Here is a 16,524-nt window from a genome sequence, read left to right as displayed (position 1 = left end):
AGCACCCCGGGGTGTCAGCCCCAGCCACGGCGGGTGGGGGACGGGAATTGCGGCCTCCCTAAAGCGGCTTCGTTCTCACTTTCTCTTTAATGATTTCCCAGCTGCTTCCCCATTTTAGCTGATAATGGGACTTCACTATCTGTCTGGGTTTGAGAGTTGCTTGCCTTGTTCAAGCTGAAGAAAATCAATTCCCCTCTCACTCAAGTCTTTCCAAGACAGATGAACTGAAGATCGCTCCTGCCTGAGCAAAATATTTATTCAGTCTGAGAACAGATTTACTTTTGAACCTTCTATAAATACAGCTGAGGGCCCCGATTTAATCCCTTACCAGAAGACCAAATTTTATTTGTTTTATATTTTAAAAAATCCTCCCTTTTCCGACGCCCTGTCAGCAGGTGAAGAAAGGCAGGAATTTTGGCAGCCGCCTCGGCACCGGGCAGAGCCCAGCACCCTGCCCGCCTGGGCAGGGCCCCACGCACGACCCTCTGCACCCCCGGGACCGGCACCCACCGCCCCAGGTGCCTCCCCGAGCTCCTGGGTGAAGAGCCCGAGCCCCAGCCTGGCCCGGGGGATCGCTGTGCTCCCTCCAACAGCCCGCCTGTGCGTCCCCGCCCCGGGGAAGGCTCCTCCGAAGGCACAGCGTGTCCTACACCACCACTGGCTCGCTAATTTGACACACTTATTAAATTGCTATTATGCCTGTTGGCTAATTACCTCCTCTGGAAACCAGAGAGGACAGAAATTTGACATTGAGCTGTGAAAATCTGCAACGCTACGGATGCCGGCTGGGGCTGGGGTGCTCAGCGGGGCTGGAGGGCGAGCGGGGCCTGGAAACGCGGCGGCTGCTGCTGTGTCCCTCCCTCCCACCAGCCCCATGGGGGAGTGGGGGTCCCGGAGCCCCATGAACCCCCCACACCACGTCCCCGGGGCGTCAGCGCTGCCCTCCCCACACCCCGTGCCTGCCGGAGCACAGATTAATCTGGGCCGCTTTAATCCGCTAAAGCCCTTTCGTAACAGTGCTCAAAAATAAGCCTGGAGAGTTCCTAATATTTCTTGAAAATTTGGAGTTGGGATATTTATAGGCTCTGCCCTTGCGTGCGATGAAGCTCACCCGGCAATGGGCGGGAGGGCTCTGCTGCTGGGGGGGACCCGCTACCGGGCCCCCAGGGTCTCGCCCCCAGCCCTGCCGGGACCCCGCTCCGTGCCGCTCCCCCGTCTCTCGCCAGCTCGCTAACAAGCTTCCCTTGTTTGGGATTTTTTTTTTTTTTTTCCTAAAAACATTTCAGGGCTCCTCAGATGAAACTCCAGCCCCCAGCGCACAGACGGGCTCTGTGCTGAGACGCCTTCAGCACTTCAAACGAATGCAAAGCAGCGGCGCCCGCACCAAGACAAACAGCGGCCGCGGCAGCACGTGTTCCCCGGGAGCGCGAGGGCAGGCGAACGGGAACGGGAAAAGTGACACTTCAAACCCAAAACCCCCAGAACGCAGCCTGGAGGAGCCCAGCCCCACCTGGGCTGCGGTTGTTTCTCTTCCCAATAAACAGCCAAACCCCCCCGAGGGCCGGGGGTGCGCGGGGTGGGAGCAGAGCGACAGGCTGGAGGGTCCCGGCTGCTCCGCTTCGCCCTCCGGGAACGCGACACCGGGTTCCCCCCCAGCGGGACCGTCCCGGCCTCCATCAGCGTCTCCAGAGGACGAAGAGCCGGGAAGGTCCTGGAGAACCGATTCCCCTCCAGAGGTGGGCGAGATCCCGCTGCGGGACGAGGGCTCTCACCGCCTGCAGCCGCGGGGTGAAACCTGCCTCGGCGCTGAGCAGCGCTTGGGCTGGGGGCCCCCCCGGCGGGGACACCACATCACGTCTGGCTGTCCCAGAGCACAGTTCTTGGTATTGAAAATATTCATTCCCGGCCATCATTCCTCTTTTTTATATCGTTGTGACTCGCGGATTAAAAGCGGCGAGCGCGGGGGCCGGGGCTGGTGCTGGACGAGGTGGTGCTGGCTGCTGGTGGCCGTCGGCACCTCTGGCACAGCTCGGCCGGGGCAGCAGCACCGCAGCACCCGCAAGGCCCTGCTCGCCGGTGCCACGCTCTCCTGCGCCAACAGATAAAGGAAAAATACAACCCCAAAAAGCTCTTGGCCCTTTGCCACGCAGTTTTACAAAGACGTGACCTGCTGCTCCCCACTGCAGCGGGCTGCGGTACTTTCCCAGTTCAAAGGCAGCAGAGGTCTCAAAGAACTGGGAGGTGAAGGGAAGGTGAGAAGCAGCCTCTGATCTCACTCTGGCAGAACCCACCCCACGTTCAACAGCTCCTTCACCCCCCCGCCGGCGCGGAGCAAGAGCCAGCGACCCGACGTCAGAGCCAGAAATACCCAAACGGGGAATAAAGCGCCAGGCTCAGCCCTGCCAGGCGGGGGGCTGGGGGCATCCCCCCCGTGCTGCATCACCCCCGTCCCCCCAAGACGCCCCAGCTCGTCCCCTGCCTGTGGGTCCGAGGTGGGTCTTGCTCGCGGGCGGAGGCGTCACCAATAAACCCCACAGCTACCCCCCCTCATCCTCCCCGGCTCCCCGGGGCTCCTCGACCCGCTGATAGCGGGTGACTCCCACATCCCCGCGTTGGGCTGGGAGCGGGGCTGGGGGGCCAGCGGGGCGTGTGTGCCACCCGGCCTACCGTGGGACCACCGGGTCCGCCTGGTCTGGGAGGGGAGGAAAGCCCACGGGTGCGGGGGATCCGTTCAGACGGAGCGGAGAGTCCTGGAGCAAGACTTGGGCCGGCAGCAGGAGCATGAAGGACGTTGGGGAAAGACCCTCCGCTGCCCGCGGCCACGCCGAGCGCGGCCCCGCACCCCCGTCCTGCCGGCGCCTCCCCTCTGCGGAGGAAAAGTGTCTCCGAGCCGAGCCCGGAGCCCGGGGAGCGTGACGTGACAGCCGGGCCTCGGAGCCAGAGCGAGCAACACCCAGACTGGTCCCATCCCCCAGGATCGGGCCCGTTGGCCGAAGGAGCCCTGCGGCCTCCCTGGCCCCCCAGCACCCCGCAGCGGCCGGAGCCGCCCCGTCTTCGGGCAGATACGGGCAGGATTAGGACTTAACCTCAAAATGTTTCCCTTGCAATTTCCAAGTGATCTTTCTTATCAACTAATTAAAAATTTTCCATAATTAGGTCAGGGAACATCACGACTCGGGAACGTTCCCATTTCAAGGCAGCACAGATCTGTTCTGCGCTGAGGGCTCGGAGCCCCCACTGGGGCCCGGCTGCCCCCCCACCAGCACGGGGGCTCAGCCCAGACTCGCCCCGTCCGGGCCCTGCAGCCCGGGGGGCTCCCGCGCCGGCCCCTCTCCTGGCACCCCGCCGGGGATTCAGCCAGGGGAAAAGCCTGTTTACACTGCAGGGGCAAAAAAGTAGTGGGTTTTTATAAAAAAAAAAAACCAACCAACCATAAAGGGCCCTGTGACAGCGGGGGGACCCTCCCCTGCCTTCCACCCTGCGAAGCCAGGGGTGCTGGGGGCACCCGCAGTTCGGCCACGGGAGAACACTGAAATGCTGCTGAAAGACAAAAACCCGCAGCCGTGGGATCTTCCCCAGGGACGAGCTTCCCACGGGGAACCGGGACCCTCCCCGGGCCAGCCCCGGGCCGGCAGCTCCCCCCAGAGGGGCCCGAGGCTCCGTAAGCGCACAGGTTCCCTTTTACAACCTGCAGGTAAATTGTTGTGGTTCTAATAAAAAACGAGCGCTTGTAACCGTGCAGCCGCAGACTGGATTTCCTTGAGAGCGCAGATATAATTCTTGACGGGGGCTTCCTGACACATAAATTATGACACTATTTTGGAGGCAATCTCAGAACATCAGACTAAGAAACAGCCTTTGTACATCACAATATTGTTTCTAAATTGACAAATAGACCCTCATGGGCTTCATTACTCTGCTCCGGGCACGCGTTTGCATTTTTATTTTCCCTAGGAATGATTAAAGGGCTGCAGAGCCGTGGGCTCTGGGTTTGGAAAAATCAAACACCAGCCCCGATCGAGCTGAGAAACAAGAAAAGTAGCTTGAAGGGACGCGGAGCTCCGCGCTCCCGGGACAGGTTTGCCTCCAGCCCTGGGAATTCGACGGTGTGAAGCAACTCGATGACACATTCAGCACTCGACCGAGCGCATCTGTGCCAAGGTCCTTGTTCATTCGACAGGAGACTGATACCGCGCACTTGTAGAAATACATAAATCCCCCCAAAATGCCAGATAAAAGCCAAAGGGAAGATTTCCAGGAATGGGATCTCTCCAGGCTCCGCTCTGGAGCGCCGGCCTCCGCGTGGGGACAGACAGCAGGAGGGTGCAGCGGGACGGCCTGGGGCAGCTCTGCCCCGTCCAGCCCCAGCCCCGGCCCCGATGGCACATTGCTGGGACCCTCGTCCCGGGCGCACCGGGCAGCCAACACCAGCCACAGAGCGAACACCCCCCAGACACAAGCTGCCGGGGAGCACCGCGGGCTGTTGCTGCGACGTTGCTGCGCAGCCGGGGCAGCTTTGCGCCCCAGGTTCTGCCGCGTTTGTGCTCCGTCCTGCCGGCACAGACAGACTCAGCACCTCGAGCCGGTGTGTCCCCCCTGTGCGGAAGGAGACGGGAGAAGCCAGGCAGGAGCTGGGGGGCAGCGAGGCAGCGCCGAGCGCATGGGATGGCGTCTCCTCGCACGGGTTTGCTGTTGGGCTTTGCCAAGTGGCCAGGCCACCAACCCTCACCCGTGGTGGCTGGGACATGTGTCCCTGCAGGGTCTGGTGACGGGGACGAGGCCCCGAGGCCGGTGAGACACCAGCCACTGGTCTCAGGACTATTAAACCAGCCTCTGGAACTCCCCATACCGGGGGGGGCTGCTTTGCCAAAGCCAGCGACCACTCCAGCAGGCAGCAGCGGGACAGTGGGACAGCAGGACAGCAGGACAGTGGGACAGCGGGACAGCCGGAGCAGCGGGGCCAGCCCGCTCTAGAGCCGAGCCGAGCACTGGTGCAAGAGCTCGAGGATGCTCGTGCACAAGACGTGTGGCGGGAAGTCACAGCTCGGTGCAACATCACCACCCCGATAACACACGGCAAAGCTCTGTACTTTTACACACAAAGAGCCACGTCCAGGATGATACAAGCCAATTTTTTAACGCACACAGCAGACTACAGAAGCCCGACAGCACACGTTATCACCCGCCCGACTCTGAACTCTACATATGGCAGGAGAGTTTCTCGTCAGCGGTGGCTACCGAGGGACCAGCACGGTCCCTCCCATCCCCACGGAGCCGTTTCAGCCAAGTGACAAACACCACCCGGAGAAGCTGGCGCTGGGTTGGAGGCTCCATTGGAAAACACCTGCAGCCACTTAAAAAAAAAAAAAAGGCAATGATGGTGAATTTGACTTGCGTTGGCTGCAGAAACCCCTGGCCAGGCTGGCAGCCGGGGACAGAGCCTCATTTATTCGCGGACCGTCACACAGAGTGGCACTTACCATTGAGGCTGTTTTCAGGCACTGTGCCCCACACGCAGACACAGCAGCTCGCACAAAACGCCTCCGCTCCGTGCTCAGACACCCCAGATAATCACGGAGATGGAGACGATCTTTGCGCAGCGCCAGGCCAGCTCCGGCCTCACCCTTACCCTGAAAACTGGCCACGCTCCTCTCAGGGCCGGGGTGCTGCCAGCTCGCGCAGGACCTGGGGACACATCCAGCCCTCACAGGAGCGGGCAGCTTGAGCAGCGAAACGGCAACAGAACCGGTGCTGATCCCCTTCACCCCAGTGATTGACCCAGAAACCCCTTACAGCCTCCCGGATGCCAAGCTGGGCCCCAGCCCCGTTACCTTCACGCAGAACCATCTCCTGTATTTAAGATGCACTTTCAAGCTTTGCTCCGACAACAACAAGCAGCCCCGTGTGCCAAGAGGCGCTGGGAGTTCCCATTCTGTGCAAGAAGTTGTTTTCCCACACGCACACCCCACGTGCCGGCACCCACGGCCCCGCCGCCGAGGGCAGGCACAGGCACGTCCCGCGCCCCGGGATCCGCGGGGTTTGCTCTGCGGCAGAGCAGAGCTCCAGCCCTCTCCCCGACACGCGGCTCCGGCAACAACCCGCTGCGGGTCCCCGGCCGTGGGCGAGAGCCGAGGAGCAGGCGGGCGACGTTCTGGGCGAGGGTGCTGCTCCTGCTCCCGCGTGGCCAGGGAGGGGACCCCGCTCTGCCCCGGGCCCAGCCGCCCCGACACCCCGCGCTCGCTGCCCGCCTCGCTCACGGGAAGCGCTTTGGTCAGGCTTCAGCAAAAGTCCTTTTCTTTAAAAGCCGAGAACTCCTGTGGGGACGGCCGGGAAGCCGCAGCTCCGTTTCCCACTCAAACCTCCCCGTGCCTCAACCCGCAGCCGTGGGCGCCCGGCAGCCGAGCCGTGGGGTGTGCGGGGTGTGCTGTGTGCCCCGAGACCCCCGCCAGCACAGGGGGGCCCACAGCCACGGCCCTGCTGCCCACCCACAGCCACGGCCACGGCCACGGCCCCACCAGCCCCCGCCTGCGCGTGGGCACCCCGGCAAACCCACCCGGGCCCGGGCGCTGCCGGCAGAGCCGAGCCCAGCGCAGGCCGAGGGGTCACTCGCCGCACACCCCGATGGCACAGACGCCTTGGCAGAGGCGAGCGGGGGGGGCACCACCATCGCCACCCCCCTGCACACCCCCACGGGTCCCACGGCCCCGCGGGGGGACAAGGGGCTGCAGCCGGGGCCTCGGCAAAGTTCCTCTGAGGAAGTTTCCCTCCTGACCTGACACCTCCCGAGGGGGAGGTCAGCGGGACCGGGGGCTCTGCCGGCCCCCCCGGTGCACGGCGCTGCGCAGCCGGGCTTCCCCCTTCCCTGCGCCGCCGGTGGGAGCCGGGATGGAGCGTGGAATCCCCCCGGGCGGACAAACCATCGCTCCATCCCTCCACCCCTCCACCCCTCCCGGCCCCGCGGTGCCTCCCCACCGCATCCCCCCTCCCCGACAACTTTCCTACGGCCGCAACTCTCCGGGGCCCGCGGACCGGCGGTGCCGGGGGAGCCCGGGCCCCCCCGCCCCCCGCCCGCCCTACCTGCCCAGCCGCCCGGCTCCGCCGCCGTTTGCAGCATCCTCCCGCCGGCTGCTCGCACCCGGCTGGGCGAGCGCGCTCCCGGAGGAGGAGGAGGAAGAGGAGGAGGAGGAGGGGGAGGAGGAGGAGGAGGAGGAGGAGGAGGAGGAGGAGGAGGAAAGGGGGGGGATGAAGGCAGCGCGCGCGCCGCCGCCGTCCGTCCCCCCGTTCCCCCCCCGCAGCCCCCGGCGCCGTGAGCCCGCACGGGGTGGGAGGGGGGAACCGCAGCGGCGCATCCCGGTGCTGCATCCCGCAGCGGGGCCCGGGGGGGCGGGGGGATCCCCGGGCCCCCTCCCCGGCGGTGCTGCCACAGCCCCTGCGCACCCCCGGGGGCCTGCGGTGGCTCCCCAGGCCCCTTCCAGGGCATGCGGGGGGGGCCGGGGGGTGCGTGGCTGGGCGCGGGGCGGGGGGGGGATGCAGCGGGGAGGGGACCCCGATGTCGGGGCACAGAGATAGGTGCCCGGTGCCACCAGCACCCCGGGACACGGCGGGGTCAGGGCCCCGTCCTGCCACGACGAGGGTCCCCATTCCCTACCCCGAGCGGCAGCAGGCAGGGTCAGGCAGGGTCAGGCAGGGTCAGGCAGGGTCAGGCAGGGTCAGGCAGGCCCAGCTCCCCAGGAGCTCTCGGGGGGGCAGGGGGTGGCTGCGGTGACCCTGCGGGGGCCCCCGGCCTGGCCCGGAGAGCGGCAGCCTGGCCGGTAACTCCTCGCACCCTCCGGCCGCTCAAAGGAGCTGGAGGAGCCCAGCGGCTCCGGGAGGGCCAATGGGGGCGGCGGGAGGGGACGGGGGGGCTGTGGGGGGATGCTGGAGCACAGGGCACCCGCCAGGCAAAGGCTTCTTTGCTGACACACGGCTGGCTTGTGCTAAAATCAACCTTTTTCCCGAGTGCAAAAGCACGTGTTGTCCTATCGTTGCCATCGGTATTAATATTTGATCAGCTCCCAGAACCTTTAAGCGGGACCACACAGTGTCGACATGGAAGAGCAGACACGGCAAGGGCCTGCTCCCCACCCCGAGGAATATTCTGTCTAGACGCGTTACATAATCACACTTTGCCCTCCTCCAGGACGTTTCGCCGAGGATCTCAAAGCGCTTTGCAAACTGCTGAGGAAGCTTGGCAGCGCGGCTGGGAGGGACCTGCCCTGCGCTCCGCGGCTCTCGGGCCAGGAGCACTCAGGGGCTCCGTCTCCGGCAGCTCTCGCCCAGTCGCTGCTTTGCTCCGCTGAAATCTGGAATCGCTGCCAAGATGAAGAAGGTCGGACCGGCCCCGCCAAGGCGCTGGCAAGCGGTGGAGGCCGCTGGGAGCGAGGACAGAGCTCGCGCTGGGGCCCGTGGCCACCAGGAGCAGGGGGACGGAGCTCTGAGCTCCTCTCCAGCAGCTCTGTCCAGGTCTGCGGCTCTTGGAACGCAAAGCGGGTGGCCCAGCAGCGCGGGCTTGCGCCTGCCCACGCCGAGAGCCCCTTTTATCGGAGCCGGGGTCGGTCCCGGGGAGCAGCAGCGCGGCACCGCCGAGCCCTGGCACGGGGCTCGTTACGAATTACTTTGGGTTTTAAGGATCCTTTCTCCAAAGCTCGGTGCATCTATTTGCTGTGCCATCTGATTTCACAACGTAGCGTGGCTTTTTTTTTCCCTCCCTATAAATAATTACAGGCACTCTAATGGATCTCAAACCTTGCATTACCTTAGCTGTCAGGAGCTCGACGATCACGGTGTAGAGACACGGGGCTGCAGCTCCTCCGCGGAGTTTTTTCCTTAACGTTAACCCTTACAGCCTCGTCCCACCTCCACCCGCTGCGAGGAAGGGGCCGTCCATGCTCCCCTCCCAGGTGTGGGACCAGGGAAGCGCCGGGATGAGGCCTCTCGCCCCCCTCCACGGCAACTGCTGCCCCCCCCTCCCTGCCCCAGGCAGCCGCTCACATCGCTCACGCTAATGCAAAATTCCTCTGGCCGTCTTTCCCATCTCCTGAAGTTTTCATGGTATATTTAGCAAGCCTGCATGCAGGGATTTTTTAAATTAAACTAAACTTTCATGCCCATCCGAGCCTGCCCCTATGAAGGGACCGAGCCGGTGACACTTTGCTGTGTCAAAAAGATGAGTGAGCGCGTGGGGCGGGAGGAGGGAGCCGGTCCCAGCCGGAGGGTCGGATCCCATTGGCTCTCCCAAACCGTCCTCAGCGGGCCCCCCCGGGTCTGCACCACACAAACACGCTTTGCTGATTAAATTCCTCAGGAAAATGCTTTCAGTGGTGCTGACTTCACAATCTGCTCTTTATTTCCCACACAACCTTGCCCAGCCCAGTCTGCTCCCATCTTCCCACACGGACGCAGCCTCAGCTGGCTCAGAACAAACTCTCAGGCTGCGAGTAACTTGTTTTCCCTTCCAGAAAGGTGCACGAAGAGAGGGCGAGGCAGTGGATGCGCTGTGCAGCTCGGCAATGCTGGCTGAGCCTCCCGGAGACGCCTCTCTGCTTGTGTTTGGTTCAGTTCTCCAGAGACACGGTCTGTGCCGAGGCCAGCGGGGACTCATCGCCCTTAAACCTCTCAGTCTGCTGAAGATATTTCTGAAAATGACGACAAATCTCTAAACAAAGAGAAGGTCATCTCCAGCTGCACCTCGCTGAAACGCTCTGGGACAGATTAGCGGGAGGAACAGCACATCCGAATCCTCCATCTCGCTGCAGTTGCTCGCAAAGTTTCTCCCGCCCCCGTGCTCGTTTCTTTCCAGCAGCTTTTTGCATTCGAAGAGAAGAAACGAGCCTACAAGGGAACGGGCACGCGTCGGGGCTGAGGCTTCACCTTTCCTCGTGTTTGTGGAGTTCGGCAGCTCCGTGTTCAGTAAAGAACTTTTATGATTAACCCAACGGTCTACGTCCTCCCGGCAGCGGGGACCTGCGCTGGCGGCCCCGGCGGCCCTGAGCATCTCCCCGTGCCGGGAGGTGCTGGCGCTGCCCGGGGACACCGTGGTGACACCAGGCCCGTGAGCCGGGGGGTGATGGAGGACCTGAAGGCCGTCCTGGACACGAAGCAACTGAGACATTTCCGATCCCGATCATGGAGCCACGGGCCCACGGGCCCTGCCCGTGTCCTGCCCGGACAGCCCCAGGCTCCTGCGCAGCACCGGGATCCCGGAGCGCCAGCGGGCGGGAGGGGGACGATGAGGAGGAGCCCACCCCCAGCCCCCAGTTGAGGCCCTCAGCCTGGAGGCACCAGCGACGGTCCAGGAGAGGCAGCAAGTGAGAGGCTTTTGAAACCAATTTTAAGCAGCCGATGGTGGCAAAGCCCTTCCCTGCTTGGGCCGGCTCGGCCCCGAGCCCCCGGAGCCCGCGCTGAGCCCGTCTGCAAACACCGGCCGTGGGGCCGGAGCCGCCGAGCGACGGATCCCCCCGAAACGCGAGAGCAGCTCGTCCCCTCCCGAAGCCTCGCCGCCTCCCGCGCCGGGGGATGCTGAGGGGCTCCTGGGCGCCCCGGCCCACGGGACACGGGTGGGCAGAGGAGGGTCCCGCAGCCCGGGAAGGTCGATGCGGGCGGCTGAGCCCCGGCGTCGCTTTCCAGGAAGCCTCGCTGGCTCCTCAGCGCCGCGCTCAGCCCTGCCAAGCTGCTCCAGCAGCTGCCGCGGCCGTTCAGCAGCTGTTAAGCCTATAATTGCTCATTGAGTCATAATTTCTTTCTTTTTTTTTTTTTTTTTTGGTGAAAGCCGCACCGTCAGGGAATTAAAATCTTTTCAAAAGCCCATAAAGATTTCATAAATGTTTCGGCTCCAGATCAGCGGGGGTTAGTGTCTCTACAGCCGGGAGAAGGGGCAGGAGATGGGGAGACGGGCAGCACAACGTCTCAGCAGCCATATCCAGTGACAGAACCGACAGCGCCGGGCAGCCCCGCCACGGGCCGGGTCCTTTGTGCCGAGGCTGCACTGACCCTGCCCACCCCCAGCCCCGGGCAGGATTGGCCCCACTCAATAGCCCGGGTGCGAGGGCCCATCTTTGGGGGCTCCAGGTTGTTCACTTTGAATTCCACGGAGGATGCTGCTGATGCGGGCGGTGGAGTGCCGGGACGCGGGCACAGCCGCCCCACCAGCCTCCCGGAGAGCCAGGAGCCAACGCGGGCGAGTGGGGGCCCGAGGGACGGCAGCACCGCGGTTCTCCGTGCCCGTGACCGGGATTACAGCTCCCCTGGCTCTGGCCGGGCACGGTGACCCCCCCGCAGCCAGGGGTGGCCTCGGCCCAGCAAACACCCACGTTTGGATTCAGAGGAGCCCACGACGTCCTCAGGGGAAAGGGTTTTCACTCTGTAATGTGAAAATGGAATAAGCTTTCCCATTTATCCAGCCCTTTCCACTCGAGCACTTTGCAAACAGCTCATTAATTACATCTCAGCCCTCTTCTCCCCGGTTGGGCCGTTCCCAGCAGCTCTCCAGGGCCTGCGGTTTGAAGATCCTCCCGTGCCCCAGCAGCACTTTCCTTTTGCTTTGAACAGGGCAAGAGCCCTGGGACAGCGACCGGTCCGGTCCGTGCGTCTGTCTCACAGCCGGGCCCTGCGGACCGCCTGGTCTGCACCCCGGGGTCCTCACAGCCACCAGCACCCTGCACCCATGGGTGCTGCGGGCACAACGGGCCCCGTTTTCTAACGGGGGTGCAGAAGCGAGAGCACAAACGGGCCGGAGCCTGCGCTGCCGGTGGCTCTCTGCCCGGCCGAGCGCCCTGTGGGCACCCATGGGTGCAGGACACCCCTCACCGCTCGCCCTCGCGGCCCCGTGCCGGCGCTGGCAGCTCTTCCTCGGCCGCGGCACCAGCGCCCCGAAAAGCCGCGTGAGTGAAAGAGGCACCGGTGACCCGGCGCTAGCGGAGAGATTTCTATTATTTCATGGCTGTTGTTCTTTCCTTCCCGTGGTAACTTTTAATTAAAATCTACAAAAGGAAGATAACTACTCCCTCTGCATAATTGCAGGGAGTAAATTTTATTGTATAGAAAAGTGGTTTTAATTTTTAATTGACTTATTTTTAAGGAAGAACAACACTTTGAAGGGAGCTGTGAGCCCTGGTAACATTATCAAGGGCGAGAAGAGGAATGAAGATGGGTTTATTACACATTCCCTATAAAACTGTTATTTTAGGGGAGTTTTGTGCTTCCCCCTAATGAGAGATGAATTGCACCAGCTTCGTTTGCTGTAGGAGGAAAATTAAAATGAAACTGATAAGAGGCCCAGCCTCTAGCGTCTGACTTACCTCCCAATTATAAATGAAAGCTCACAGGCATTCCAGAGATGGGACTTGATGTCTACATTAATTATAAATAAATTATCTACACTTAATGTTTAAATGAAATTCCAGATAAAGCTTTATATTTAGAAGAGCGTTGCATCAGCACATAAATATTTATGTGAGGAGTCTGGGTGAACTGCGGCTGCTTGGGTGTGACGTCGGAGTGGAGCCGGAGCGGGGACCCCCGGCCGGGCGCTCGGGGGGAGCGGAGCCGAGCGGGAAGCGGGGCAGCCGCCTCTCAAACCCAAACCCCTCCCGTGTCTGGAAAGGGGAGGCAGCGGGACACGCTGGGGCTGCGCCAGCCTGACGCTGGCCACGTGCAGAGCAGCAGAAACATCCACTGCACGTGGCCAGGACTGAGCATCCCAACCAGGGCTGAGCATCCCGGCCAGGGCTGAGCATCCCAACCAGGGCTGAGCATCCCAACCAGGACTGAGCATCCCAACCAGGACTGAGCATCCCAACCAGGGCTGAGCATCCCGGCCAGGGCTGAGCATCCCAACCAGGGCTGAGCATCCCAACCAGGGCTGAGCATCCCAACCAGGACTGAGCATCCCGGCCAGGGCTGAGCATCCCAACCAGGACTGAGCATCCCGGCCAGGGCTGAGCATCCCAACCAGGGCTGAGCATCCCAACCAGGGCTGAGCATCCCGGCCAGGGCTGAGCATCCCAACCAGGGCTGAGCATCCCGGCCAGGGCTGAGCATCCCAACCAGGGCTGAGCATCCCGGCCAGGGCTGAGCATCCCAACCAGGGCTGAGCATCCCGGCCAGGGCTGAGCATCCCAACCAGGGCTGAGCATCCCGGCCAGGGCTGAGCATCCCAACCAGGGCTGAGCATCCCGGCCAGGACTGAGCATCCCAACCAGGACTGAGCATCCCAACCAGGGCTGAGCATCCCGGCCAGGGCTGAGCATCCCAACCAGGACTGAGCATCCCAACCAGGGCTGAGCATCCCAACCAGGGCTGAGCATCCCGGCCAGGGCTGAGCATCCCAACCAGGGCTGAGCATCCCAACCAGGGCTGAGCATCCCGGCCAGGGCTGAGCATCCCAACCAGGACTGAGCATCCCAACCAGGGCTGAGCATCCCAACCAGGACTGAGCATCCCGGCCAGGGCTGAGCATCCCAACCAGGGCTGAGCATCCCAACCAGGACTGAGCATCCCAGCCAGGGCTGAGCATCCCAACCAGGGCTGAGCATCCCAACCAGGGCTGAGCATCCCAGCCAGGGCTGAGCATCCCGGCCAGAGCTGAATGTCCACATGTGACCCACCAGGGAGGGTTGGACCAGCAGAGCCTGGCGCAGGCGGCCCAGGAGTTGCAGCAGGGTCACCTTCTGTATCACAGCGCTGCACAAGTCCTCGTTCTGCAACGGGAGCAGTATCTCATTTCTTCCTCAATTAGCTCCTGATTATCAGTGTCCCAGGGCCCCTTTCCAGTCTCTGTTTAATGCACCATTAATAATTCATTTCTCAGATAGCAGGAACGCAGCACGAGGTTAGGGCTTTGTGACTAATAAGTACCAGAGCAACCCCCATCTCCAAGGGACAAATGAAGGGAACAAAAATTAAGTGAAAGAATCAAAGATAATATGTTCTGTGGCCTTTAATCAAACACTGGATAACGGGTTTGATTACTCAGGTGAAGAACACACAGGACACTCCTCCTTGGCTCCCAGGCCTCACCAACCGCCGCCTCGCTGGCACCAGCACCGCCCCAGTGCCTTCCCTGGCAGCAGAGAGGGAAACTGAGGCACCTTGAGGTGCAGCTCAGCAGGCGCCAAGGCAAAGCAGGGGCTGGCCCACACCACCCTGTCCCGGGGCTGGAGGTTCAGGCGCGAGCTGGATCTTTCCTCAAGCTGGAAAACCCCGGGCACAGATTTCCCCAGTGCCCGGCCCGAACTGTTGGTCCCTGGGGCAGAGAGAGAAACCAGAAATCCTGGCCTTTTCCTGGAAAACCCCAGGTGTCGTCTCAGAAGCCCCGAACGCTCCAGCCCTTCCCCGGGGCTTTGGGGATGGGTGGGAGGTGCAGCCTGACCTGACCAAGGGGTTCCGACATCCCACTGAGCAGCCCGAGGCTCTGCGCTGCGCCCGGGAGGGTAAATCAAAGAACTTCCACAAACAAACGGGACAGGAAGGAAAAACAGCTCCTCGCTCCCTCCCCGCCGTGCCCCGGTTTAGGTAATAGCAGCGAAATTGCAGGAGGGAAACAAAAACCATCCGCTAAAATAATCTCGACTTCAGGGGGAGAAGCAGCCGGGCAGCGTGCGAGGCGGGATGGACCCGGAGCACCCGCGTGTCCCCTGGGTGCAAAACCTCGGGATCTTCATACAGGAACCCGCAACTGGAGCTGGCAGTGCCGGGCTGGGACGGGAGTCCCGCTGCTCCCAGACGGGAGGGGAGAGCTCGTGGTGGGCGAGGGCGATGGGCCGGTGTCTGCCCTGGGCGGGACGAGCTGCGCTCCGGCACGGGTGGGCAGCAGCGCTTGGGATGCTTCTGCAGCGGGCTGGGGCCATGGGCACGTCAGGACAAGGCTCTGCCCGCCGAGGGGCAGGCAGCGGGGCAGAGCCAGCGCCGGGCGCTGAGCACGGCGAGGAGCCGCTCGGCGTGTCGGCAGCTGCACATTAAGTGTGACGGGTTTCTGACAGATCCAATTATAAAGCCGGGTCTCAGCAGAATCGCAGCCCTGAGATACAGCGCATGAAATTTTGTTTGGGAATTTTCCGATATTGCAGCTTGTGCCGCGGGTCCCTGCGGGCCCCAGGCTGTGCCAGCACCCATCGAGCCGTCTATGGGTCTCGCCCCCACCGTGCTCCATCCCCTCCCTTCGCCCCATCCCGCCGATGCGCAGCCCAAATGCAGAATCACCTCAAAAACAGCAAGAACGAGCGAGGCAACCCCCCCGGCAGCGCTGAGGAAGGGGGATACCTGCAGCCTCCCTGCTCTTCCGCCCGACGGGGACGTGCCCTGGCCTCGGCCCCGGGCGCCACGTGCCGGGATCGTCCCTGCCCCTGCGCAGCCCCAGGGACAGCGGAGCTGGACCAGGCACAGGCTACGGGCTGTAAATCACTCAGGCTTCCAGGAGCTGAGGATCTGCCCAGTCTTTCGTGGCACAGCCCTAGGACGGTATTTTTAGTCAGGCTTCCTAGAAAACTGAGGTGGGCACGTGCGGGGCAGCGTCTGCCGGGGCACTGGTGCCTGTCCGGGACCTTTCGGCCCTTTTCAGCCCATTGACCTGTCTTAGACCGAGGAGGTTCCCATGAGGTTCCCTAAAAGCAGAGAGCCCGGAGGGGCAGGAGGAGCAGGAGGGGCAGGAGGGGCAGGAGAGCTTTCCCTCTGGCGAGGGGATGTGGTGGTTTGGCCCCGCGGAGGCAGCTGCAGGGACAGGAGCTGTTTCACCAGCGCGGCTGCTGGGGACCTGCCCATGGGCTCACGGGGTCCCGTCTCGGGAGGGGGAGAAGGAGGCGGCCCATTGCTGGAGGAGGAGGCACATGGCAAATCCCCCTCAGGAATAACTCCCCGCAGCATCCCCGCTCCAGGGCAGGAGGAGCCCCGGACGCCACGGGGGAAGATCTCGGGGGGGTTTCTTGGCGTTCTGCTGAGGAAGCAAATGACTGTGCTCCCCCCGCTCGCAGCCCCACACCAGCCCACCCACCGCCGCTGGCCACCCCCGCCCCAGGGCACCTTCCGCAGGCAGAGCCCCCCCTCCCCTTGGCTGACCGGGACTTGGCTGCCCTGAAAATGCTCCTCGGATGAAAGTGGCCAGGTAACCTCCGGGGACCGAGGGGACGAGGGCCAGAGAGGATGTGGGGACGTGAGGCTGGCGGCTCCCCCGCGGCGCTTTGGTCCGAAGAGACATCGCGTCTCTGTGCCGAGCACAGGGCCGGCTGCTCTGCCCTGCCCCGCCAGAGCTGTGTGAGCTCTTTATATCAAACACGCTCCACGGATTAGAGGGTTTGTTTTACTTTGTATATAGTGGCTGAGAGGGCAGCGCTGTGCCCCGGCACTGCCAGTGGATCCTGCGATGGCAGCTGGGGGGGAATTTTGGGATGAAAGCTGGCAAGTCCGCAGCACGGCAGGCGCCGGGTCAGAGCTGCGTCAGTGCCCTGGCTCCGGGAGCTGTGGGGAGGACAGATTTGCTTTCACACCCAAAGG

The 16,524-nt window shown here is 63.0% G+C and overlaps 1 protein-coding gene across 2 annotated transcripts in view; it reads right to left on the bottom strand.

Annotated features, from left to right (window-relative positions):
- Window positions 1-7,142, bottom strand: part of ZNF385C (zinc finger protein 385C) — a 71,172-nt gene extending 64,030 nt beyond the window's left edge. For both annotated transcript variants that reach the window (XM_074927046.1, XM_074927047.1), the window contains exon 1: window positions 7,078-7,142. In XM_074927046.1, the coding sequence (XP_074783147.1) occupies window positions 7,078-7,114 (37 nt within the window). In that variant the 5' untranslated portion in view covers window positions 7,115-7,142. The remainder of the gene's footprint in view (window positions 1-7,077) is intronic.
- Between the last annotated feature and the right edge of the window lie 9,382 nt (window positions 7,143-16,524).

This window comes from Athene noctua, chromosome 25 (genome assembly GCF_965140245.1).
Source record: "Athene noctua chromosome 25, bAthNoc1.hap1.1, whole genome shotgun sequence".
NCBI classification, from domain to species: Eukaryota; Metazoa; Chordata; class Aves; order Strigiformes; family Strigidae; genus Athene; species Athene noctua.
Note: the sequence above shows the minus strand (reverse complement) of the source record. Positions and strands in the feature narration are given on the sequence as shown.